The following is a 26,106-nucleotide window of genomic DNA, read 5'->3' as shown; positions in this document are numbered from 1 at the left end:
ATATTTCATCACATATTCCAACAGCAGAGACGACAAACTATGCAAATATTATGTGTGATTAAAACTCTAAATGTACAGAGTGTGCTTTGTGAGGACAGCATTATTTAATATTATCAGTGACTCGCGATACGGCTGTAAAGCAGCAGTAGTGGTCATGCAGCTCAACTTATTTAAGTCGAAGCAGCAAATTCAGGCGTGGCATTTTTATATGTTTTAATAAGTTACATATTGAAAAGTGTTGTACTTTACAAACCTGGAATATGCTGGCTCCATATGGTGTTCTCCATGCATTCAGTAGGTTGTCCTTTCCTGTACTCACAAACCATTTGCCTGAGTAGAGAAGCACACAAAAATATCACAATAAGAAAAGTTTAGTAGTAACCGAAGAGAATAGACAATGTTTTTAAATCAGCTAGTAAAACTGTCGTGGCCCCTGATACTGGATCAGATGTGTGCAGTTTTTACTTTTCTACTACACAGAATTCAAAGGACAGCAAGATTACCCCCACTGTTTGAAGGCTCCAGTTAGCCTCCTATACCTAATGCATAAGCTTTCTATGCAAAAAGATTTTTATAAAAATGACAGATAAATAAAAGAAAACATATGAAAAATTTAACATTGCTTGATAAACATCTGAAAGCACAAGTATAGGGTTTAGTCATTTAAACCAGACATTCAAAGCTCAGGCCAAGGATCTGTGTCATGTGATGCCATGCCCTGGTAGTTTTTCCTATTTCCTGGCTAACCCAAAACCAACCTAATCTCTCATTTAAAAAAAAGAAAAAAATAGTTTTTATTAACACTAAAACAAATAGGCAGTGTGGGGGGGTATGAAGTAAACGTTGTAAAGTAACCTCAAATCGACACAGCAAGTTGCTTACCACAGTAGGCAAACTGCAGGGAGAGAACGCAGCTTTCATGTAGATGGAGTTGGTATTTATCGGGCTTGGTGACATGTAGGACCTCAACATTGCTGCTCTCCATTCCAACAGCCAACCACTCTCCTGTCGGACAGTAGCCAAGAGAGAAGATCTGGACAGAGGAGAGAAGAGCATCAGCAATAAGTATCTGATCAGCTGTAGATGCTCTAGTTCACAAGAGATTCCACTTTTGATAAAGATTTGATATATGTGTATACAATATCAAACAGTGCACAAGTTTAGTGAATGAAACAAAAGATAATGAAATACATTTCATATCCCTATATAAGTGTGTACCTGTGAAGTAAAGTCATGCTGCTGCAGCTGCCGGCCCTCCCTTAAATCCCAGGAGCGCACAGTGTTGTCCAGGCCTCCGGTCCACAGCTTGGTGCCATCATTGGAGATGTCGATACAGCTGGCTCCATCTGTGTGGCCTTGGAACTGCCTGCAGGAAACACATTCAAGTTCTTAGTAAAATAAAGGAAGAGATGTTTAAACACAGAAAAAAAACAGCAGGTTGCATGGGCAGTTCATGTGAATCACAGGCATCCAAAGGCAAAAAACACAAACAGGATTTCTCTTCAGGAGCCTCTCATGTCACATCACTGCTAAATATTTAGTCTCTTAAAGCTATCATTGGTGATCAAAAGTGTTAATCATCGAGAAATTAGTCTACAGATTAAAGGTTGCCTACAGGAGGATAGAAAAGCCTGGAAAATCAATGTTGTTAAAAATCATACGATGAAGTCTTACCTAACAAGTGTCTGGTTGTGCAAATCCCAAACTGCAATGTTTCCATCACTGCAGCAAGAGAAGCAGACCTTAGAATCCGGGCTGATGGCCAAAGCGTAGCATGCTGGTGCTGACGATGTTAGCTCTGCTTTAATTCTTGGAGTGGGAGTGGCCAAATCCCAGATTGACAATGTGCTAGCTTCACCGCCCACAATAAGTGTCCGACCATCGGGGAGAAGACGACAAGAGCGGATGTAGTTGTCTCGGTTCTGATAAGATGGGCACAAAACGTTTCTTTTAAAGTCTGGCTAAACGGCATTTTATGTAAATGCATTATGTATATCATAACATATCTTCCTGGTCTGTAAAAACATGCTCTGTGACTGGTTTGAACAATTTTTACCATTAATCAAATATTTCTCTTTCTCCACTTATTTGTACTGTGTAACTACAACCTCACTCACCAGGCAGTCGAGTTGGGACACAGGGCTCTTGTTTCCTGGGTGACTAATGTCCCAAACCTTGACACAACCCTTTCCTCCTGTGTAAACATGCCGGGTGGGGTTACTGATGGTGACGGCACACACAACCTCTCCGTGGTTCAGTGTGTTGATCTGACGGGCATGGCGAGGGATTCCTGGTCCCACTAGAGCATCTGGGGGGAACGGAACTGGCTGCATCTGACCATCGGCCGCAACATGAAAGGAGTATGCACTAATGACACAGAGGGGAAGGGGATGAGATTACAAATGGAAAAGAAAATTTGGGAAAATAGTTCAAGAAAAAAAAAGTAGTTTTGAAAAGTTTTGTTTGCAGCACAAACACTTACGGCTTGCCGCCAGGAATTCCTGTGAGACTAGGAGGCATTCCCGGAACTCGCATGTGAGGATGAGGATCAAAACCAACCTTCAATAGAGAAGACATATTTATGAGCAGTGAACAAACACGTCCATGGGAACTGGCAATATGCACACAGATCAATACTAACCTGTGTAACAGAACATAAACACTCATGTGCACAAAGCAAACAGACACTCAAGCACACACACTGAATTCAAATGACAAGTGTAAGAGACTGCAAACACAAAAGGCAGACACACACTTTTATCCAGCTGTCGAGTACACAACCTAAGTTGCTATCAAGTGTTGCCCAGACACATCTGTGAGTCTACTGAACCTATTTAAACAGAGTAATGAACACTATGCAAATAACCAAGAGTAACGAGGCGTTTGAACGTAATGCTTACTAGCATATCCACTGTTTAAATACTATCACCAAGACCAGTGAAATGCAGCTGTGCAACTATTGACATATTACACACTTTACAGTATTCACATGCCATAACGTTAAGCACCTGAATTACATTTCATAACATTGTTTTCCAACACTGAAACAGGGGTCACAGTAAAACTTGAATTACAATTAAAAACTATTCAAATTAAATAAAATTTTAAATGTGAATTTATTAGACTTCACAACTGAAGTTTTCCAATGACTTGAGTGGACAACAGTTGTTTTCATTTAAGAGGATTTTAACAAACATGTCTGACAAAACCTACATTACGCCCAGGGTCCGAACTTAACACTCGCCAGGCACCAAATGCGAGTAAATTTTTCGTTTGGCGAGTAAATCTCAGAAGGCTATCCGCCAAATGGCGAGTAAATGATTGTACCAAATTAGTCATGTTTTTCAGTCTTCCTTTCGGTGGATTTCTACTTTATGTTTCTCTGCTGTCTGCATGTATGAACGACACGCACTGGCGCAAACACTCACACGTGACACGAGAATGCGCTGCACTGTTTCAGTTCTGTTTGCCGTTTAGCTCAGGCTAATTGAGTAGGGTAAATATGTGGAGATTTTTAGCAGAAGCCAGCCAGCTTTCCAAAAGAAAGCATGGCAAACTGGAGGATAAGCAGAGCTTACAGCCCCAACCAGAAAGTTTAGTGAAAAGTGATGGTTTGGATATAGCGACGCCTTCTTTCTGCTTCACAGCCCGGTTCCGCTTGCTTCTCACGCTCCGACCGTAGGCGGTAACACACCTGCAAGTGCTGCGCTGTCAGCACAGCAGCACTCTGATGGGCGTGATGTTAGCCTGTTAGCTTAGCTTAGCTGTTTTCAACCTGAAGGGTGACGATAGCTGCATAACGGGCGTGACGTGACTCTGCGAGACTACGAACAGCTGTCAACCGATTAATTTATCAATATAATAATAATAATGATACTTATTATTGTATTGATCAGTTATTAAGTTCATTATTATTATAAATCAGCTTTTATGATCATTGATAAGCTATTTATATTCAATATGACTGATTTGTCATGAATCAGAGCAATAAGCTTTATTTTTTTTAATAAGTTTATTTTTAAACAATAAAATGAAAAGCAAAAATCAGGGAGTATGATCCCAGCAAGGCTGTAATGCTGTGGCACAAGGACTGTTAGGAGCAGGAGGCCAGATTTCACAGACTGTGTGAAAGCACCAAGAGTAGAGAGGGAGTCTGATCAGGTTTTAGTTAATGAATTCAGACATTAACACTTTATCAAATAAAACCATTTTTCTTGTTGCCTTTGTTTAATGTTGCTGTGACTTCCACTTTCAGTTTGGATAAAACACAACATAGTATTATAGAAATAACATGTGTGTAGAGGTATGTGTGTAAAATAATTTAATAATTTGGCCAGTAAAAAATATGTTTGGCCGGTGGATTTTTTCATCTACCGGCGGTGAGTCAAACAGTTAATTTCGGACACTGGTTACGCCTGTAAAAGAAGCAGTTCAGCTGCAGAAAAGTCTGAATCAGGGAGCCATACGAAACATTCAACAGCACAAAGCAACTGAATAGTCACAGAGCCATAAAGAGCCCATTTAAAAAAATTAATTATCTGTAGGCATCATTTATTTACAGTCACAATGCAACTTTAAAGGCTGAAGAGATTTTACAAGATTTTACAAGAATGGGGTAAAACCAAATTGTGTATATACTTCTGATACCAGGCTACTGACACATTGTGAGGGCTCCAATTCCTTACAAAAGAAAACTTTACTAAAAGCTGACTAGAGAAAAATGAAAAATTATGCAACAAACTCATTTTTATTTTAAGTTTGTTTTTGGGTATGTTTGTCAAGATTTTTTTTTCCATGTCATTTTCTGTTGATCTGAGTTAAAAATAAATAAATAAATAAAATAAATACACCTTTTGTAAGACTGAACAATGTGATGAATGTCTTTTTTACCCAATTAAAATTTTAACATATTTAAAGGGGCCCTATTATGCTATTTTGACTTTTCTGAGCTTTCTAAAGTGTTAGTGTTGAATACTCAGATGAGTCAGCGTTTTTTATCACATAATTGCATGTTTGAGTTTTCCAGTGTCCCTACATTCAGTTTCCACGGCATTGAAAACAATATTTTTAGAGTTTTTATTTTAACTTTGATATTTTAGTGACGTCCCAGGGTGGACTCAGTAAATGGTCATCTATGACATCTATGTGCAACATGTACACCTGTATGTTTTGTGTTGACATTGTTTACTTAGTATTTATATTACTTTGGTTTGTTTAAAAGTTCTGCTGGAGGTTTTAAGACGAAAACTTTTGATGTACGCGCTCCCGACCACTACTCCCAGCAGTTGACCAATCAGAGGCAGCCCGCATCAGGGGGAGGCAGGGTTCAAGGCGGAAGAGTCTCATTCTGCTTGTTCTGGTAAAGACCGATCTGAGGGCCTACGGAGAGGATCGATATAAAATAAATAAAGTGGTTTATGAAAAATGCTTGCTTAATTCCTGCCCTTGTGGATCCACATATTAAAATAAATTAGCCTGAAATGAGCATAACAGAGCTACCTAAAAAATTAACCAAATTAATATCACATCTTAAATTCGACTTCTGCGGATTTCATTTTGCAGAGGTTTATTTTGTGAATTTAACTGACATATGCAATGAAATGTGACCTTACCAAATAAAATGTAAAAACTAAAAGAGACCCTTATTTCCCACTTACCATAGGTGAACGACCATATGCAGCCACAGCAGCAGCAGCTGCAGCACTCATTTGAGGTGACATGCTGTGCAGTCCAGCAGCATAGGCTGCAGCGCCGGCTGCACCAGCTAATTCCCCATTCATCCCAGCAGCATGGGGCAACATACCAAATGCACCTGGATATGGGCCTGGTACAGCCATGGGAGTTCGCAAACCTGCAGCTGAAGAGAACATTGATGTTACTAATATATATATATATATATATATATATATATATATATATATATATATATATATATATATATATATATATATATATATATATATATATATATATATGAGTGAGCAAGTACCATAAAAAACTGAATTGGAATTAAGCAAAGGTCTCATGTCATTTATATGAAACCATTTCACCTTAAGTAGTGAGATTTAACATTTATGGCAATTCATTTTTAACAGCTGTAAATTTTTATACCGGACTTACTAGGTGCATGTGGTATCTCCATGGATGGAGGTTTTGACAGACTTTGTCGGATACCAGGTGTGGAGCTTGGACCAGGGGTAGAGTCACCTCTTGGTGTAGGCGTACTTGACTTAAGACCAGGTGTACCTGCCTTATCTCGCTGCCACACACAGATGTAAGAAATGTTTAATATACTATTTTAACTCATTTACTGGAGCAAACCATTTATATGGCAAAACAAATGACCATTTTACCACTGCCATTTCTTTGGACTTGAGGGAGGAGGAGCTGGCTGATGAGGCGGTAGATGCTGGGCTACAGGGGTCTTTCTTGAGAAGACGTGCTTTATCCAAGCCATTTTCCCTGGGGGAGGGAAGAGGTGTGCCGCGTGGGGAGGCTGGATCCTGGTGGATTAAAAGATACCCAGTTAAACAGCTGAGAGCACTACAGCAGCACAAAAATTATATGTGCATTTTCCTGGACATGACAAAGCCACACCAAAGTAAACCCCCTTCCCCAAACCACAAGTGCGCGCGCACACACACACAAATATTGAACTTCATGCCATTTAAATTTAAGCATTATTTTCACAGCAAAGAGCCATGTTTACAAAAAAAGATGTGAGGAAAAAAGAAAAAAAAAATCATACCTCATTTGAGACATCCACCACTAAATTGTCATCACTTTTGTCTCCATCGCTATCCTAACAAACAATCAGATCATCAGTTGGCACCAAAATTACAGATATTCATATATTTTTATTTTTCATTTTCATAAAACATAACACAGATATAGCAGAACTATTTCTTACATAGTGGCTAGAGTCCTTGTCATCCACCTTGCGTTTTTTGGTGTCATTTGGAAAGTCTGGTCCATTGCGTCGCTTATCAGAGTTCCTAAGACTTTCCGGCAACAGAGAGTTACTCTGCAGATAGGAGCCAAGAATAGGGGGAGTAGAAAGACAGAGCACAGTGGGATTGGATGGAAAGAGATTTAAAAAAGACAAATAGAAAAGACAGAAAACAAAGGGAAGTTTGGAAGAAGAAGACGGGAAAGAAAAAAAAATATTTCAGAAGAAGAGACAATGCAGACATTTACAGTTGTGCTTTGCTCTGTGTGCATTTTGCAAGAGCTCACTAAACTGCCAGATCCATCTATCACTGATTACAAGAGCTGTTCAGCCATGTGTAGAGCAGGTTAGAATAACAGGCTCTTGCTTGCAAATAGGTTAACAGTTCACAGAAGCATGAATTAAGCAGCTCTAACACTTTAACAGCAACCTCTTTTCTCACTTGACCAAAGGCAGTTACAGCCAAACACAAACACATGCCTCTGAAGTTGATGATTACATTAAGTGGCTCTCAAAATCTATCAGTGCTCCCTCTCCTGGCTCTGACAAGCTGCACTGGCTGCAATATGTGTGTGTCAGTTTATGTGGATGAGCGTGTGCACAGTGAGTAATTGACTGTGAAAGCTTGTGTGTATGATCAAGTGTGTAATGGACTGCAAGTGTGTATTACTTGCATAACACTGTGTCCTAAGACCAGGCACACACACATGCGCGCACGCACACACACACACACATACACAGAGCCGCCTCCCCCTGGCCTCCTGACCAACAGATCCCATTGTTAATGGATTAAAGCTTCATGTTGAGTCCATTATAGTCTCAGCCTGTCAATGAAATGTGCATCCAACATACACAAACACATGCACATGCACACATCTAGCAAGAGAGTGAGCACTTTGAGGGGGGGAAAGGGTAGATGAAGGGGGAACAGCTAAGAGGGTGAGGGAGGGGCAAGGGGTGAGATTAGAGGAGAGAATAGATGGAGAGAGGGTGTGAGAGTGTGGAGGAAAAGAAAGGGTGACAAGAGACGAGGGAGGGAAATAGGGGTGGGGTGGGGGGGATTCTGCCAAAGGCCCCTTCCTTCAGCCTCCCAAACCTCCTCCCCCCTTTATTGAAAGGTTTTAGTGAGCTGAGCACAGAAGCACTGACCCGCAAAAACTAAGCTAACCCCCCCACCCCCAATCTCTTCACTGTTCGCTTTTAGCATGGTGTCTCTCACTCTTTCACTCACTCACACACACACACACACAAGCTCAGTGTCATATGACTGCTGCTCCCTCACTCCCGCCCTTTCCTAAGCCCTCCCCTCTCAGTGGTGGTGATATTAAACACAATGAGAGTCTTTAAGCGCGGGATCAGGGGTGGTGGGAGAAGGGGGGTGAATGGGGTAATCTGCTCACTGAGGTGTTAAATAGGCACAACAATGCAGGCTAGGTTAGAGAAGTGTGTGTGTGTGTGTGTGTGTGTGTGTGTGTGTGTGTGTGTGTGTGTGTGTGTGCGTGCGTGCGTGCGTGCGTGCGTGCGTGCATGCACTTGTGACCATGCTAAAAAGCTCATTTGAAAGAGAAAGGAAACCTAAAGTTCAGAGCAGATCTAAGGCAGAACTAAACAAGAAGGCCAAACCTCAACCCAAGAGATCACCAAACACATATAAATTCACAAATACACACATACATGCACATTTTAAAACTAACAAAAAAAAAAAAAAAGAAAAAAAAGACACTTTAAAAATGAAAGCCAACTGGGTATGAAACAGTGGCTGTGAAGTACATGGTGCTATTCATATTTACATGGTGATATGAATTTTATTGATCCCTGGGGGGAAATTGGGTCACTGCAGCAGCAAAAGAATGGGTAACAAGCAATACTGTCAAAATGAAACAGAGCCTGTCACAAAAAAAGTGAAGTCTCCTGGCACTACAGGTGTCAAGTTTGATGTCACTCAGGCTCATGCTTTTATTTCAATAAACTACAAATCAGATAATCAATCGATATGGTCTCACAAAAAAAGCACATATCCAAATAATCAATTACATGAAATTGCTCTATGTGATCAAAATGCTGATTACTTACAAACAGCATGCTGTTGAATCTATTTTTTTCAGAGTTTAAAAAATCCTTTGCTGACCCACAGATCAACCGGGCAAAAACAGACTAATCTTACTCAGATATCTAATCAAAAAGTTAAGCTCCCCAACACCAAATTATCCTTTAAAAATCGAACAGAAGAGTCAGTAATCAGAACAGTAAGGTATTGATGAAGAAATAGGAAGTACTTACTGTGCCTGGCTCTCGCTCTATTGCCATAGGGAAAACATACATGTCGTTGAGGTCACAAGGTTAGGTGTTCAGCAGAGTGAAAAAAAAGTGAAAGTGAAAGTGAGAATGAGTTCAATATATCTTTACTTAAGAATTCAAATTTTAGAGCTAAAGCAGATTCAGAGAAATCTACAACCATTTGGGTCAATACTAGTAAAAACAAACAAAACATAAAAAATATGGAGTCCAAGTTAAATGACTCATTTGTTTATTGATTAACTTGAGGGGCACACAACCCATTCTTAAGAACTCCATTATGTTTTTCAGGTTGTATTATCTGTGCTGGAGGGTGTATCTACTCACCTCTCAGGTGGTCAGGACCAGAAGGGTGTGAGTCTGGTCCAGACAGATGAGATTTCTTATCCCCACCATCTTTTCCTGCCAGATGGGGAGGGACAGCACCAAGTGCTCCTGACAGAGCCAGGAGACCAGCTGAACCACTTAGCTGAGATGGGTGGAGGCCAGCAGGATGAGGAGTTAGGGGAATAGGGGCACCACCATGGTTATGTGATAGGTGTTGCTGCTTTCAGAGAAGAACAGAAAGAGGAAAAGATTATAAATTGAGAGAAAAGACATTATAGAATATTATGGGAAAAAAACTAACTTGTAAATGTTATAATTGTTAATCAATTAATTTCTCCTTTTTCTGCTTATTTGATACCCCTATTATCAGTGAGCTATAACTGCTAATATTTCTAATATTATTTACTGGCGCTGAAAATTGGAACAACAAAAAAGAAAATGGACATTTCTGTTTTCTTTGCTAGATCCTCCTCATTCACAGACCCAATCATCTGTAGATACTCCCTGTAAAGCTTAACTTTAGTGCCACTAAACAACAGCAGAGGATAAAAGGCACAACAACCGGTCAACTCTCAGTGTGAGAAACAATTGAGAAATATTGAAACATGTTTTTTTTTCTTTTGTTTCTTTCACCTGGTTTATGTCAGTAAATTAAAACATTGCTAACAGTAATGTAAAGTGATTGTGGTTAGTTTGATGTTCTAAAAACCAATAACACTCTCAAACACCTACCAACCAATTGCTAACTCAACATAAACCTAAAAGTGCTCTGTTTACATAACTGTTTTGGTAATGATCAAGTTGATACCAGTAAACATGAAACCACATCTAGGTGAGTTTTGTTTTGGAGCACAGTGAAGGCCTAAAGGAAAACAGTGATGGAGAGCATAGACTTAGAATAAAAGCAAACACTAAACAGGTGAGATGTTCAGTTCTCTGGTTGGAGCATAAAATTATGCATTATAGTTACCAAAATTGCGTGGGAAGAAAAAAAATATATATATCAGACAGACACCAAAAACTTAAAAATGTCTGTGAATGAAACATATCCACCAATAAACGATACCCAATAACACCCTATAAATAAACTTCTGGCCCTATTGACGCCTTCAACAGATGGGACAGTTTCTTTCATGTCTGAGGTTTACACCACCTCAACAAGCTGCTGCTCTCTACATGAGGGTGAACACATCCTCTCCCCACACACGCACACCCCTCCTCCCACTGAGGTCAAACACTGAACAATACTGACAGCTGGGATCACAGCCCAGAGCCTGAGGATGTGGAGGGAAGAGAGGATGGGGAGGGACACAAGGAGGAAAAGGAGGAATGACGGAAAAGGAGCGGGAGGGGAAAGAGTCGAGAGCCCCAGCTGCTGCTTGCGCTGTCAGGTCTTGTGAGGGAGTGGGGCGGCCAAGGAGAGAGGAGAGATGGGGAGAAGAGGGTCAGAAAGAGAGAGGGAGGGCAAGTTTGGCTGGCAGCACTGCTCTCTCTTTCACACCAAATCAGGCGCTCGTCTGAGCGTGAAATGCCTTTGTGTTCCAAAACATCATTATTGCCTCCTCAGACAGCAGCCGCGGGATTCCAAGCTCACTGATTCGCCGCAAGGAGGGGAGGAGGAAGGAGGGAGGGAGGAGGAAAAGGGAGGGTACAGGAGGCAACTCAGCAGGGGTGGAAGGAGTGCTGAAGGTCAAACCGACTTTTATCTCACCTAATTGACTAACCCACCCCCACCTCCTGAGCTCCCGCCTTCTTTTTTCCTCTCCATCTATCCTTCACTCTCAATATCCACCCCCAATGAATGAAAGCAAAACAACAAAATGGTCTTTTAGCCTCAGCTTCCTTGCCTGCCTGACACAGAATTTTCAGAGTTGCTTTGCATGCCAAGCAATCAAACCTAAACACACCCACATGTCACACTTGATCACACTAACATGCATACACAGTCTCGATAAACAAGGCAGTCACACACATCCTCACTCAACCATCCTAAGACTGCCTGTTGTTTTCTGGGGATAACAGAAATGCACGCTCTGCTACACATAAACACATGCAAAAACAGATACAAAAACATTCACACACACGGATACACAAACAGCAACCCCGATGGGAGTAAATGGAGGGGAAGCATTGGTGGAGGCAAGGGGAACTCAGTTTGTCATGGGATGTTAGTGGGAGCTGGTGTGTATGAATGTGTGTTTCTGTGTGCGTGCATGTGCGTAGAGGTAGGGGCGACATGCTTCATTACACTCATTTAACTCACAAACAGGGTGAATGACAGGCTGGCGTGGGAGACGAGAGGAGATGGAAAGCAGTGGGGGAGTGTAAGGGCAACAGCCTGACCCCCCTTTTACAAACACTAAAATCCTGCAATTAAGACTCAAACACCAACTGCCAAATCCACCTCTCACCTCATCACACACAAACAGAGACCCCCATCAGTCCACGCCAACTAACAACCCACCCCTCATCTAACCAAACTACCCTCTGATCCCACTGCTCACTCTTTGCTAAACTAAAGCTACACACCTCCTCACCCTTCTCTCCCACATATCCCTCAAATTCAAAGCTTTGGCTCTTATAAGGTGGAGTGAGAGCTATTTTCCAATCCCACCCCAAAAATCATCACATTGGAAAGATCCAGCATTTTTTCCCTTTTTCTTTTCACCAGAACCTGACGGTCAAACAGCAAAAAAATTATTTCACTCTACAGCTGGTCACTCACAACCACTAACTAAAGTTGACAATATCTGGTGATTAAACGCCTCATTATAACTGAGTCATATACTTAATTTTGTAATTGGCCCCTGTCAAAAAGATAATTTTTTATTAATTGTAATTCCAGATAATCAAAAGTTCAAACAGTTAATACTAAATCTCTTGTATGTCCTATTTATAAGAGTCACCCTCCTACTTTATTTGTACCCCTTTCCCAAACAACAGGTCACATTGCTTCTTAAATAAAAACCAACAGCTGCTTTAAGCTTGCACACCGTTGACCGACCATGAGATGTCAGGTGTTATGCTTGCAACATTATGTGAAGAGCTTTTGTCTATTATAAAATGCAAGTGCTAAAGGCTGCCTGCAGCAAACATCGTGCACAATGAGAGAAAGCAAAAAACTATCTATTAGGGGTGTGGATAAAGTGTTTTTTAGATGCATCACGACACAAATGTGGTCGATTCAGAATAGATGTACAAATGTTACAAAAATAAATAAATAAATAAAATTTTTGTTTGTTTTTAAACACAATGATGAGGAACGCAAAAGGGGGAACTCAAAATTGTAGAAGTGCAGCGCCCAGACAATCTGAGGCATACACATAACAGGCATGATGGCTGAGTGCGAAATCCAACCAGCACCCTCTATAACAGGGCTACTCAATTTGGTCCTACAAGGGCTGCAATCAGCAGGTTTCCAATATATTCCTGCTTCAACACATCTGAAGGTGGATCAAACAGCCTATCAAGTTCTGCACAATAACTCATTAATTTGAGTCAGGTGTGTTGGAGAAGGAAAACATGGAAACATGCTGCACTGCAGCCCTTGTAGGACTGAACTGAGTAGTTCTGCTCTACAGTAAGAGCTGGTAATTTGGCTTTGATGGGTGTCTCCATTTGCTCAGAAAGTCCACTTTATTTGAGAAAGTGTAAATGTGCTTAACTGATGCAGACGAAGAAATTAACTCCGGTCTGCCTACAAACATAGCTTTCGGTTCACGTCAAGTGAATCAAATACAGGAGGTGGACTGCACCATGCAAGGTATTGTAGGTAAACATCTAAAACATATGCACATGTAGAAAGATAGGCGACTTCAGATCATGGTCAGACATGGAATAAGAGTGCAGTAAAAGTTGGTCAGAAATGCAAATGGTCAAACCAAAACTGCTAGGATTTGATGCAGCTCCATGCTTTGCTCTAATGTGGTATAAACAGAAGTTGACCTGCATTAAACAATAGATGAGCAAGTTTCCTTCTTTTTTGTTTGTCACAAGTATGAGGAAAAACCATGATACACGTCTCAACTCGTAGTTGTCAAGTAATCACATAGGAAAATAGATGCATCAACTATAGTTTTATAATCGCATCCCAACCATCTGAATTGTAACCGAATCAAAAATTGTGATGTGCCTAAAGATTTCCACCCCTATTGTCTAGTGTAAGCACAATAGTGAGTCTACTGAAAATCCAAAACTTTTCGCATGTGTTCTTCTGGGAATATGTTTGACATTGAACCAGCATGAATGTGAATGAGCCCATTATCACAGCTCTTGAGGGTGAAAATGATGTGCTAGCTCAAAAAGGTTAATTTTGTCTTCTTTCTTAGTATATTAAAGGTTTCGGATGTGCTGTCATCATTTAAATGAGATTTACCAAAGCACATTTATATGCTGAGCAAATGTGAGCATAAAAAAAAAGAAAATCATGTCTTGAAGTGAGAACAGGTGTAGAAAAGTTTCCTTTGGCATACTGTTTTAAATATCTCAGTTTGCACTTTTCCTTTTGCACTTTGATTTTTTTTTGTCTCACTGAAGAGAGTAAATCTGTCTGCTAGATATGATAACATAGGCTTCATTAAATGGGAAGTGAATTTTGAGAATAAATGGTTTAGTGAAAAACAAAACGGCACAAGAGCTTTAAAGGTCTGAAATGCACCAACTGTAGTCTAATTTATGCAGACAAATCCTAGCTTCCAACTAGATATCTATGATGTTGAATGTTCTGGAGTAGTTAGTAGGGGTAGAGTTAGACAAGCTAAGTGTTCAGACTGGCAAAAAAAAAAAAAAATAGTGTGCAGCCTCTGCTGATGATTTCACCTTAATTTTAAAATCTATGTCAAAGCCTCCAAATACAATCTATTCTCAAACGTGATGTTGGACTCACTGAAGGATCACATATGAAAGCAAAGTTTAAATTGATGTTTAGACTGTTCATAGACTTTATATTTTAAAACATAGGTCACATTTTTTGTTCTGACAAAAAGGCATGTAGTATATAACCCAAGAAGTTAGAAAAAGTAAACAAGTTCCAATTTACGTAGTAAGCCATGTCACCCTAGGCCACTAGTATTTTTTTTTTTTTTGTTTTTTTTAGCAGATGAGGCACCAGGTGTTGGCTCAACTAAATTACCTTGAGACATCTGTGTTAGCTATGTCTTTGTCCAAAAAGGTCATAGTCATATAAACAATTATGTTTTTTTTTATTGTTTTGCTTGGTTTTTCCACAGTTCAAAGACAAACATGTTCTGCTATCTCTTTGTGAGTTCAGGAAAAATGGAAGCTATATTTAATTAAAGAGTGCTGGGTACTTTCACACCTTGCAACACAGATATACTAATGATTGAGACCACACACACACACACAGAACAAATCCTTTTTCCAATAACATTTTGTAGCAATAATACTGAGACAGTTTGATTAGGTAAAAAGAAATTAGAGGAATACACACTGTAGGTGGAAGACCTGGCAGTCCACGTACCCCGATGACAGCGTTAAGCTCTGCCATGGTCACCTGTTTGGCACGTTCCACGGCTTGTACCACCTGCTGCTGATGCTATAAAACAGAGACAGAATTATACCAAACACTGAGAGGCAGGCTGAACAGTAAAGCTAGAAAAACAGCTAGAGTGCATAGATGGGAAACAACACACTGTCTGTAGCTTAAAGTCACACACATACTTACCTCCTGTGAGAGGAAGGGAATGACTTGTGCACAGATGGTGTTTAGTCTCTTGGCAATCTCAGTCTGATGAAAGCAGAAACACAGAGATGGAGAGACACTCAGTTGTTGATAACATAATTGCATTCATTTAGGAAAGACAGCTGTTCAGTTACACCAATAAAGTGTGACCACTCATACACATAGACACACACAGTCAGACTCTGGAAACTGGTGCTTCTTTAAGAATAAATACACAGAAACCCTTACCAGACGATCATCCAATAACATTCATCTACTTATCTCAACACACAAATGTAGGGTGAGTCAGTTTTTTTATCGTTGCTAACACATACACTGCCAGGCCAAAAAAATGTTGATGTTACAAATGTAAATTATATTGTATGAATGGATCCATATGAACATAAAGCCTATATATGCGCACATTTACGGACCATATTTTAAGTGTGTTGTATTCAGGAAATGTGACACTGCTCTGCAAGTCTCAAATTCCTGTCCAGTTCTACTCCAGCTCGCTGGAGTGGCAGCAAAGAGTAGAGCAGATTAATTGTCATACTCCAAGGGAAGTGAGGACTTTTTGAGACCGCAAGACCAAAAAAAAGGTTGTTTTGGTCCACTCAATTCATACTCCACGAGAAGCTTTGTCTGTGATGTGGCGGATATTACCGCAGAGGTCTGTGTCTTTATATGGAATGAACAACTGACTGTCATTTAATTTTTAATGTGAAACTTCGTCTGTGGCAGGGCAGGGTTGTGCACACGGTGGTGTCCGTGTCTTTAAATGCCAAACGTGATGTACATGTGTACATTTTCGTACTTTCTCAACACCTCGATCAGCTGTTATTGAAGAAGTCTTATAAAAAGACTAGTGGGGCAGAGAAAAGTGAAGGAGAAAAGCAGCAGAGAGCAGCAGGGAAGCTGTGGGTGACTTTCTGTACAGTAGAGCTCTTCAGAACCAGAATCAGACGTACTTTATTATTACCAGACTGGGAAATTTCAGTGTTACAGCATTACAAAATGACAAAGAAAAAACAAAAAAGGAGTCAAATTAAACTGTAAGATGCAAAAATACTATATATCGGACACATATATATTTACACACACACACACATTATAATATATTATATATATATATATATACATACACACATATATATGCTTAATAGTGAAAATAAGAGCATTTCTACACACACAATGTGAAGGGAACTCAAGGAATTGTGATGAACAATTGTGTAGCCATAATAAAGCCACTAATCAGTGAGACCAACCAGAAAAAAGGTCTCAAATTCCTAGGGAGTATGAAGATTGGATTCTGGAGCAATGGAAGAAGGTCATGTGGTCTGATGAGTCCAGATTTACCCTGTTCCAGAGTGATGGGTACATCAGGGTAAGAAGAGAGGCAGATGAAGTGATGCAGCCATCATGCATAGTGCCTACTATAGAAGCCTGTGGGGACAGTGCTATGATCTGGGGTTGCTGCAGTTGGTCAGGTCTAGGTTCAGCAACATTATGTGTCCAAAGAATGAGGTCAGCTGATACCTGAATATACTAAATGAGCAGGTTATTGCATCAATGGATTTTTTTCCTTCCCTGATGGCTTGGGCATATACCAAGATCACAATGCCAGGATTCATCGGGCTCAAATTGTGAAAGAGTGATACAGAGAGCATAAGACATTGTTTTAACACATGGAGTCCATGACATGAGTCCAGTCCTGAACCCCACTGAGAATCTTTGGGATGTGCTGGAGAAAGCTTTGTGCAGTGGTCGGATTCTCCCATCATCAATACAAGATCTTGTTGAAAAGTGAATGCAGCACTGGATGGAAAAAAATCTTGACATTGGAGAAACTTTTCAAAGCAATGTCACAACGAATGTTGCCGTAATCAAAGGTAAAGGCAGTCCAATGTAATATTAGAGTGTGTGAACTTCTTTTTTCGTTTTCCTTTTGTGGCAGCTTTTTGGGGGGGCTAGGCAGTGTATATATTCACAGACATGCACACACACATGTAAAAAAATACATATTTTCCTCTCGAATTATGATCTCGGGTTTCACTCGTTTGCTTTCTTTCTTTTGCTGTCTCTCTCTCTCCTTGTCCCTCTTCCCATCAGCACTTCAATCTAATCTAATCAAAAGCTAACTTAGTTTGCTCTACCCCAGTATCCATGCCAACACATCCGCTTGTCCCCTAAACCCCCGGAGGTGGCTACAACTGGCTGAAACCAGATACCCCCACAGTGGCATCAAATCAGATGAGGGGACTCATATTACATATCATCCAATCAAATAGATACAAAACCCAAGGTAAAAAGAGGGAACTAAAGGATCTGTGAAACGTACTAATGGCTCAAAAGACACACATCCCATCCCACGTCAATATAAAAAAATATATATAATACAGTACATATGCTGAATGTGAACAATTCAAAGGGCCATCTATTGTAGCTGTGCGAGTTCCTAGGAAAATGAGTGAACACTAGTTTGTGGAGCTCAGGATTCAGAGGAATGTAAAGCTCAGTACCCAGAAAAACAAAATGCAGCTGCACAAACAATCATCTGCGTAGATGAAATTGGCCCAAAAATTAATTGACTGAATAAATAATTGATTTAAGTTGACAGCTTAACCCTGGGGTGTCCAAAGTCGGTCCTCGAGGGCTGCTGTCCTGTAGGTTTTCCATGTGTTCCTGCTCCAACACATCTGACTCAAATTAAATGGATCCACCAGCCAATTACTTTCTGCTCAAATACGCATTCATTTGAATCAGGTGTGTTGAAGAAGGGACACATTGAAACCCTGCAGGACTGTGGCCCTTGAGGACTGGAGCTAGACACCCATAGAACTCTCTCTTTTGAAAAGGCTGTTCAGGAATACAACATTACAGTTTACTGTCTATCTAGGTAACTGTATGGGTTAAGCATATCAACGTGCCTATATTTACCAATTAGTGTTGAACACAAATTCCACCTTAGGATCATGGAAATGTAGGTATGTGATCATAAGATTGTGAGATTAAAGTTTGACATAAATTTCTCCCAAACATGGACACCAATAAGAACTGCTGGGACATTTGGGGAAATGCCATAATTCACTACCATGTCTGAATCATTTTCCATGTCCAAGAGTAATGAGCACCTCAACCCACCTACTCGTTACTGGGATATTTTAGTCAGACCCTTCTTGAAAGCTGAAGAGGAGATTTTCTATATAGCAAAAACATACTTGCCTTCATTGGAAAACTCTGACACAAAAACTTGGCAGCTCACCAAACCACCAACCAAGCCATGGTTCAGCCAATTATGTACTTGAATAGGCTTAAACAAATACTAGTGTATTCTCAATTAGTCTGGAACTAAACAAGAAATTGCTTAACCTAAAATAGAACCTGGAGAACAACAAAGTAAAAAATAATAAAGAGATTACAAATAAAACACAATGACGAATGTAAATAAGGTGGTTAACATATACTAAATAAAAAGTCAACCAAGGCAGAAATAACAGACGTGGGTGATATAAAAGGCTGCATGATACATTGTTTAAGCATCAACACTGGAATGTGATGTAGGGCAAGTTATCATAAGCATGTTGTGATATATAATTATATCATCAACTTCGTTCTTGGATGATGCGAAGGAAATAATTGTTCTCATTTATCATCGCTCACCTACCAGAGAACTCTGATATGGTAGCAATTATATAGAATAATGACTTCTTTGATGTATGTTTTTATCATCTTTTCTTCACCTTTGTTGTGATGAATTATGAGTGCATTCAGTATGACCATTAATTTAGAAGGAAGCGAGGGAAAAAAGAAATAGGCTGGGTCAATTAATGAAACTAATGTGAGAAACAGCAGCATCTCTGGTTAGATCAGACACATTTCTCTCAGAGTGAGATGTGAAGCTGTTGCATCTTTGCTTGTGATGGGGTCCTCCTCCTCTCACTCAACAGACAGAGAAGCTGAGCCCACCTTATATGTACACCTTGAGAGATCTTTTACTGGGCTGCACGATATTGTTTCAGTCTTCCCAGGCCTCCACTGGAATTAACTCTGTCCAAAATTTAAGTGCAAAGGAAATCAAAGCAGCTCTAGGCCAGAAGAGTGTCTTACTTTGTTCTGAATTACTTTATCATTGCACATGGTGGTGCACAAGTGGTGCTCACATAATTTAAGCTACCACATTGATGGTATATGTTATTGGGGTTTCGGCTTAAAATTAAAATTTACATATCTGGAAACATATAGGAACGTGCCAGGTGCATAATGAAACAAAACTTTTAATAGTCATCTAAATACCTGTTTTACATTTAACATTATGAAGAGATAAATCTCTTTTTTGACCACAAACTGTTCTGGTTGGCCATAATGTCCATTACTTACAGGATAAATCATTAATTTTTTTTATTGTTGTCTAGTTGTACAGTACCCAAATTTGCACAAAATGACCCATTTATAATGTATTTTGAATGTGTTAGTGTGTCCAAATTTTTGACTGGTACTGCACAGTATGTGTTCCTTTTACTACAGTTTTGATATAATGACTTGGCGTGAGTGACCTCAAAAACATGTTCCAGGCTTAAAGAAACTAGCATCCAGCCAGCTCAAAAGCTTCCGACTTCTGTATACCAGTACTCAAAGTCATGTCTGCCAACTTAAGCCAATGGAGCTTTAAATAAATGTCCGTTACAGGGAGAAACCTGCACATCTATTTGCAGAATCCTGTTGTAAGCCTATAATTAGCTTTGTATTAAGGTTAACTGATTAGGCCGTCTGAGAATAGTTTGACCAGCTACTATACCAAGTAACTAACTAGATAAAGCTAAAGTTGTGATACATGATCTCATGGCAAGGCATATAAATAGCACACCACTTAAAGAACTTTTCACATGTTATTTAAATATATTTTAAGCCTTTGCTATGTCACTTTATACTGGTAAAATAAACCAAATAATCTCGTTTAGGGTAGAAGTGCAGGGAATATGTCATCCTCTCACACTACAAAGTATAAAATGCAATATAAAGCGACAAAAATGCATACTAATACACAACATAACTTGACATGTAATAAATACATCTTTTTATGAGAGGCTGCTAAGTATGGTTATGTTATAAAGAACAAGGTAAATGGGTAAAAGAACAAATAAGCATCTCAAAGACTCCTGCATAGCAACTTTAGAGAATTGCTGGGGTACATTAAGATGACCAATTAAGATATTTTAAAAATAAAAATTTAGAATACCTAAGAAAGGTTCAAGCATACGCACGCACACACTCCCAAAAGTCCTAAAAGGGAACAGGCTTGCCATTACAAATATAATTGGAGCATTACTGCCACACACACCCCCACCCCCATCATACATCCCCAGCAGGAGGTGGGTTGTTAGTCTGTATCCCCCGTACCCTCCGCCCACAGAAGCTTGTTGCTCTGACAACTGCAGCCCCAAGCTAATGACCTCCCCTGGAGCTTTAGTGTGTCTGTTTATGTGTGTGTGGACAATAGGAAGAGATGCATCTCCCTCACAAAGAAAGAACAGCCGCTTCACATGGACATAAAATGAAAGAGGAGCCAAGTAAAAAAAAAAAAAAAAAAAAAAAAAAAAAAAAAGTTTGGGGGGGGGGGGGTCCTAGGTGAAACAAGAAAGAAGAGATCCCATAACTGTTACTAGAGCGTAAGGAAGCCAGACAGAACTTGGAGGTATGAAGAAGAGATGGAAAACGTGACAAAAACACTAAAGGTAAGGACTGTGAAAGAGGGGAAGCGTCCCCATATCTCAGTGAACTAGCCAAGCCAATCCGCCTCCAATTTCCTCCAGTCAGACTGGTCGATAGCTGTGGTAATTACTGGTAAACACCCTGAGCCCTGCACCACTCCTGTGGGGAAATGTGTGCATGAAAGAAGGTGAGAATTGTAGCTTCTTAACCTGATCAACGCTGGAGTTTTTGGAGGTATGGTTTGCCTAAATTGGCCTACCCAACAATAATTACACAATTATCAGGTCAATATCCATAAGCATGTCTCAGCGTATAGCTAATAACTCACATAATAAAATTCCAGTGTCTGAAACATTGTGAATGTTCATAAGCCTGTGCACACTGCAATAAACCAAAGAAAATTTTTTTATTTTTATTCTCACTTTTTTTTTAAACCAGTGGACATCATGATTGCAATGACTCGATACACATAGAAAGGCCACTGCATGCTTTCAGCAATGCTTTGACTACAGCTGTACCAAGTTACATAAGAAGAGCACAAAGCTCAAAAATTTTTTGAAGGTTGTTTTGTGGATAGTACCAGGCAGACTCTCCATTTGGCCACTTGGATACCCAAACTGTGCGAAAGTGTCCCATGTAGGTTTTTTTTACTTTTTGGAAGGGAATCTGGCTACAAAATACTGTGTGCAAACAATTCACCATTTGACCCTGGCATTTAGCCACTATATCATCAGTTTCTACCACTGTGCACAGTATATAATCAATATAATTACAGTCATAGTTAGCATTAGCATCGCTGCTATCAGAACTGGATATAACTACATCTCTGCATTTCCTTGAGAGCTTCTAAGCGTAGCTTTTCTAATTTCTTAAGATACCCAACATGTTGGAATGGAGTGAATGGATCATGGTTTTTGTTTCGGGTGTTGCTCATGTTGATGGCATTGTTATTTGTTGCATGCATATTTTGAAGTTGTTAAAACAAATACTCTGACAAAATGCACTTGAAGTGTTGATTTAGTGGCGCTGAGTTTCTTGTTTGAGAAACAGAAAGGAGCCCGATCGATAAGGATTTTTTTAGGCTGATGCAAATTCTGATATTTGGCAGAAAAAAAATCTGATAAATGATTAATCGGCTTAATTTAAAAATATATATGAATAAAAATACTTCTAATTAATTTATTTTAAAATTGCATTGTGATTTTTTTCTTTCCATGTAGCATTGCTATAGGTAACAGTTGTACTATTGAATTTATCTTTAGACTTAGACCATAGGTGTACTCTATTTAAAAGCAATATAAGGAGTGAAGTTACTTGCGAAACATTTTTTATGCAGACCTCTGATGCTTTTAAACATTAAAACACATTTTATTTACTCCATATTTTCTTGGCCATTAAGTCATGACTCAAGAACCAAAATAAAAACCTTTCTCAGATGTCAAAACATGTCAACACAGTTGCATATTAAACAGAAATTGTCACAATCTGACACTTATGTTATTCCACAACACACACAGTAAGTTGCTCTTACAGCCTGAGTCACGTTCTGGTATTTTCCAACAAAGTAAAATTAGGAGTGACATGAAATCATGACAGTTGCTGAAGTCAGAGAGTAATGTTTATCATTTTAACTTTCCCCCCTCCCCACTGCGGTCATGTCACTCCTCCTAAAATGTGTCTCCACACACAGCTGATGGAGTGATGAATGCTTGTTCTGGACTCTGAAATATTTTGTACACTTGCGTTGTTTCTGCAGTTACTAACTGGCTTTTAAGCTGTTAGCTAACAAAATGCTAGCCTGGGATAACCACAGCAACGTTATTGCTAACATAAACAGACAGGGAGTTACTTAAGCTAGGTTAGCACAACTTTAGCAATGCAATGACAATGACCAACGCTATTATGTCACTATCATGACACATGGCAGGGTTAAACTGAAACTGGAGGCATGTGAGTCCTTCTTAATTTCACAACGTTGTTATAAACATACCCGTCATCAAGCTATGCTTGGCCCACCCACATAGTGTTGCCTGGCTGTAGCTACTGCTGTAGTTACCGACAACTGTAAGAACTGAGGATTTAATCGCGTGCTCTATCTAGTGGACAAATGGCGCAACAACATCATTCTGCAAGACTACGACACTTGGCAACATTTACTGTTTTGTATAAATTAAGAATATATTTGTGTTTAATCAGAAAAACTCTGGCCGATTATGATTATTTTGAAAAGGGTTATAATAGGCCGATGAGTCAGTCAGGTTCTGGAAAATATCCCTACATCACTAAAGTAACTTTCTACACTCATGAACATGTGCATACAGCACATGTTCCACTGAGAGGAAAGCGATAAACACATTTAAGATTTTAAGAATGTTTGCCTTTCACTGTTCTGTATGTATTGATGTATGAACATGTTTAACCTTCTTTATTTGTGTGCATTACCATCTATGAACTACACAAAACTGCCCTGACCTCATTTACATACACTACTTCAATAAATACATTCAATAAATAAGTGCTTCTTCTGTATTCATTTTTTGTGCTTGCTTTAACTTCCCAGCTTCTAAAAAGGAGAGCTACACTGTATCTCTTCTGTCGGCCACACGTTGATCAATTCCTCCCAGCCCTGCCCCTCTAATGTAATAAAGCAGGCCGCTCCCCTAGACAGCACCAATCAATCTACAGAGTCATTCATTCTGCCTCCAGGCTCAACCGGCCGGTCCTAACTGGGGAAATGGAGACAGAGCCCCATCGATCACAAATAAACACACATCCTCGCACAGGCATACAATAAAACACAGTTACACACACAAATACAATCATGCGTACACCCAATAGTTTAAAATCTTGCCATGAGGAAGTGGGAGGGACGGAGAAGAAGAAACACAAACAAGATGGAGGTAGATAAGCAGCCATACCTGTTTGTGCATTTCAATGTTGAGGCCGTATGACATCTCATAGTACTGAGGGGAACAAAGAGTCAGAGGGTCAGCTGAGTTAAAAGAACCTTTAAAATAAAAAACTTGACCAACAGAAGACGTCCAACTTTACATTCATTCTCCTAGAGCAATCAAACTACCCACAGAAAGCACACCATGCAAACTGCATGCTTTATTTTTAAGCTGGAAAGTGACAACTGAGGCAAAGTAGTTAATTGTGTCCATGTACAGTTCAGAAAATGAAATGTTTACTTTGTTTTTCATTTTTGAACGATACATAAAGCCTCTTATTTCACAATTATCCATATAATTCTTTTAGATGATAAACTGAAAATGTGCAACACAAATACATAAAATATGGGCGGTTGGAGTTCAAAAGATACAGCATTCCCAAAGCGGGTAGTTTAATTTCCAGCAGTTCACATAAAGATTTCCTGAAGGGAGGTACTAAGCATCACACTTCCACCCAATTGTTGTCCAAGTGTCACACAGAAAAATATTCTATGTATGCAATAAGAAGAGCTGTTTGATAGGTGTGTGTCGTCCTCAGTGCGTCACGATTTAATTACAATTCGGGCTGCTTTGATTCAGTTATTAAACGATTATCAGGATTTTCAATTAATCTTTTTTCCCCCATTCAGGATTTTTTTCCCCTTACTCCGTTTTCCATGGAATCGACAGCAGCTATAGTTAGGAGCAACAACAGGTGTTCTGTCAATTTGGCATAAGTTGTCAGAATAGCTACCCTTGGTTAATGTGCAGAAAACTGCAACTGACCCATGAATTCAGCAGCACTACTGACTGCTCAGAAATAGTTTAGTGTATTACACTGCATATTAATTGCATATTGCTTAAGTGCATATCTTGCATGACTCAACTTCATGGGAAAAGCACTTAAAAACTCAGATGAATTGTATGAAACTGTACTTTTAATACAGTCTTTTTCTGATAATGTTTTTCACGTGATGTTGTAAAGTCATTTCAAAAGTATTGCAGCATCAACTTCGTAGCATCCAGCACCTTCTCCCAAACTGCATCAGAGTGAACATGCCGTGATTAACTTTGAAATAACTATTGCTAAAAGAAATATTAAATATCATTGTGGGCTATCTGTCAAAACAGCATACATAGCTATACCATTTTGATAAAGTAGTCTAAACTGACAGACAAGACGATGGTATGCTATTCTGACAACGTATGCCAAACCGACAGAACACCGGCAGCTTCTTCTCCTCTTACCTGGGCTGGGAACACATCAGGTGCTGATGAATATTTGTAGTATTATTATATGTTATTTTGGCTTTAAACAACTTATGGAGTAAATCTTGTCCAGGCCGTTCTCATGTCCATAAAAACCTAAATCTTTCCAGCCACTAGCCTTCAAACCTGATGAGTAAAACTCACGCTCAGCAACAGTGGCTGAAAGGCTAGCTGCCGGCTTCTTGTATCTGTTCTTTACCGTTTGCCGCTCGGACACTTTAGGGGGACAGTCCATTCCCTTAATATGTCCGATCAGCACGCGCAACTTCTGTGTTCTGGCCACACTTTGCACCCGTGTTCCTGTCATTTAATTAATATGAAAAATAATCACTTTTTATATTTCTTAATATAACGCACAGCCAAATATGTATATGGTTAAATACTATTACTCTTACTGCTGTTGTTCGAAAAGTTAATATCTGGACGTTGACATGTTGTGAATTAAGATCACTCGTGAAACTACCAAAATTAGAAGAAAATCCATCATCATAATACCAGGCAATAATGTCTGTGCCATATTTCCTAAATAAAGGTCAAGATGTACTGTTGTTGATATGGGTTTACTATGACTGCAAACAAAGACCTTGTCATTTTATTTAGCTGAATTCTGCTTCCCTGATACTTACGTCATGTATTTAGAGAAAAGCACCATGTTAAAACATTAAACGGCATGAATCTGCAACACAGCTATTCATACTTAATCTTTTAACATAAGAGTTGAGATGCATATGCCAAAGATGTCAAAATAAGAAAAGGATGAACATCTTTGCACAGTTAAAACACGTGTTACTTTCATTTTGCAGTGCAAAGACTTGCCTTCATTCTAGTAAAAATAAAGTATTCGGATTATTCATTTATCAGTCATCGGAAAGATTAAAGTTCAAATATACAGTTGGTAAGGACACAGCATGCTCTTACTCAAGGACACTACAGGAGCCTAAAGC

The 26,106-nt window shown here is 39.5% G+C and overlaps 1 protein-coding gene across 3 annotated transcripts in view; it reads right to left on the bottom strand.

Annotated features, from left to right (window-relative positions):
* Positions 1–26,106, bottom strand: part of LOC121648931 (transducin-like enhancer protein 1) — a 33,315-nt gene that overhangs the window by 5,193 nt on the left and 2,016 nt on the right. Inside the window, exons 4-19 of one of the 3 annotated variants that reach the window (XM_041999424.1) lie at positions 23,882–23,926; positions 15,255–15,317; positions 15,021–15,125; positions 9,572–9,791; positions 9,230–9,246; positions 6,911–7,024; positions 6,749–6,802; positions 6,354–6,503; positions 6,121–6,259; positions 5,658–5,857; positions 2,483–2,559; positions 2,118–2,367; positions 1,675–1,922; positions 1,219–1,366; positions 883–1,033; positions 254–330 (exon numbers count right to left, since the gene is read on the bottom strand). In XM_041999424.1, the coding sequence (XP_041855358.1) occupies positions 254–330; positions 883–1,033; positions 1,219–1,366; positions 1,675–1,922; positions 2,118–2,367; positions 2,483–2,559; positions 5,658–5,857; positions 6,121–6,259; positions 6,354–6,503; positions 6,749–6,802; positions 6,911–7,024; positions 9,230–9,246; positions 9,572–9,791; positions 15,021–15,125; positions 15,255–15,317; positions 23,882–23,926 (2,058 nt within the window). The remainder of the gene's footprint in view (positions 1–253; positions 331–882; positions 1,034–1,218; positions 1,367–1,674; positions 1,923–2,117; positions 2,368–2,482; positions 2,560–5,657; positions 5,858–6,120; positions 6,260–6,353; positions 6,504–6,748; positions 6,803–6,910; positions 7,025–9,229; positions 9,247–9,571; positions 9,792–15,020; positions 15,126–15,254; positions 15,318–23,881; positions 23,927–26,106) is intronic. The other 2 variants (XM_041999425.1, XM_041999426.1) reach the window with 2 other exon arrangements.

Source organism: Melanotaenia boesemani, chromosome 11 (assembly GCF_017639745.1).
Source record: "Melanotaenia boesemani isolate fMelBoe1 chromosome 11, fMelBoe1.pri, whole genome shotgun sequence".
Lineage (NCBI taxonomy): Eukaryota > Metazoa > Chordata > Actinopteri > Atheriniformes > Melanotaeniidae > Melanotaenia > Melanotaenia boesemani.
Note: the sequence above shows the minus strand (reverse complement) of the source record. Positions and strands in the feature narration are given on the sequence as shown.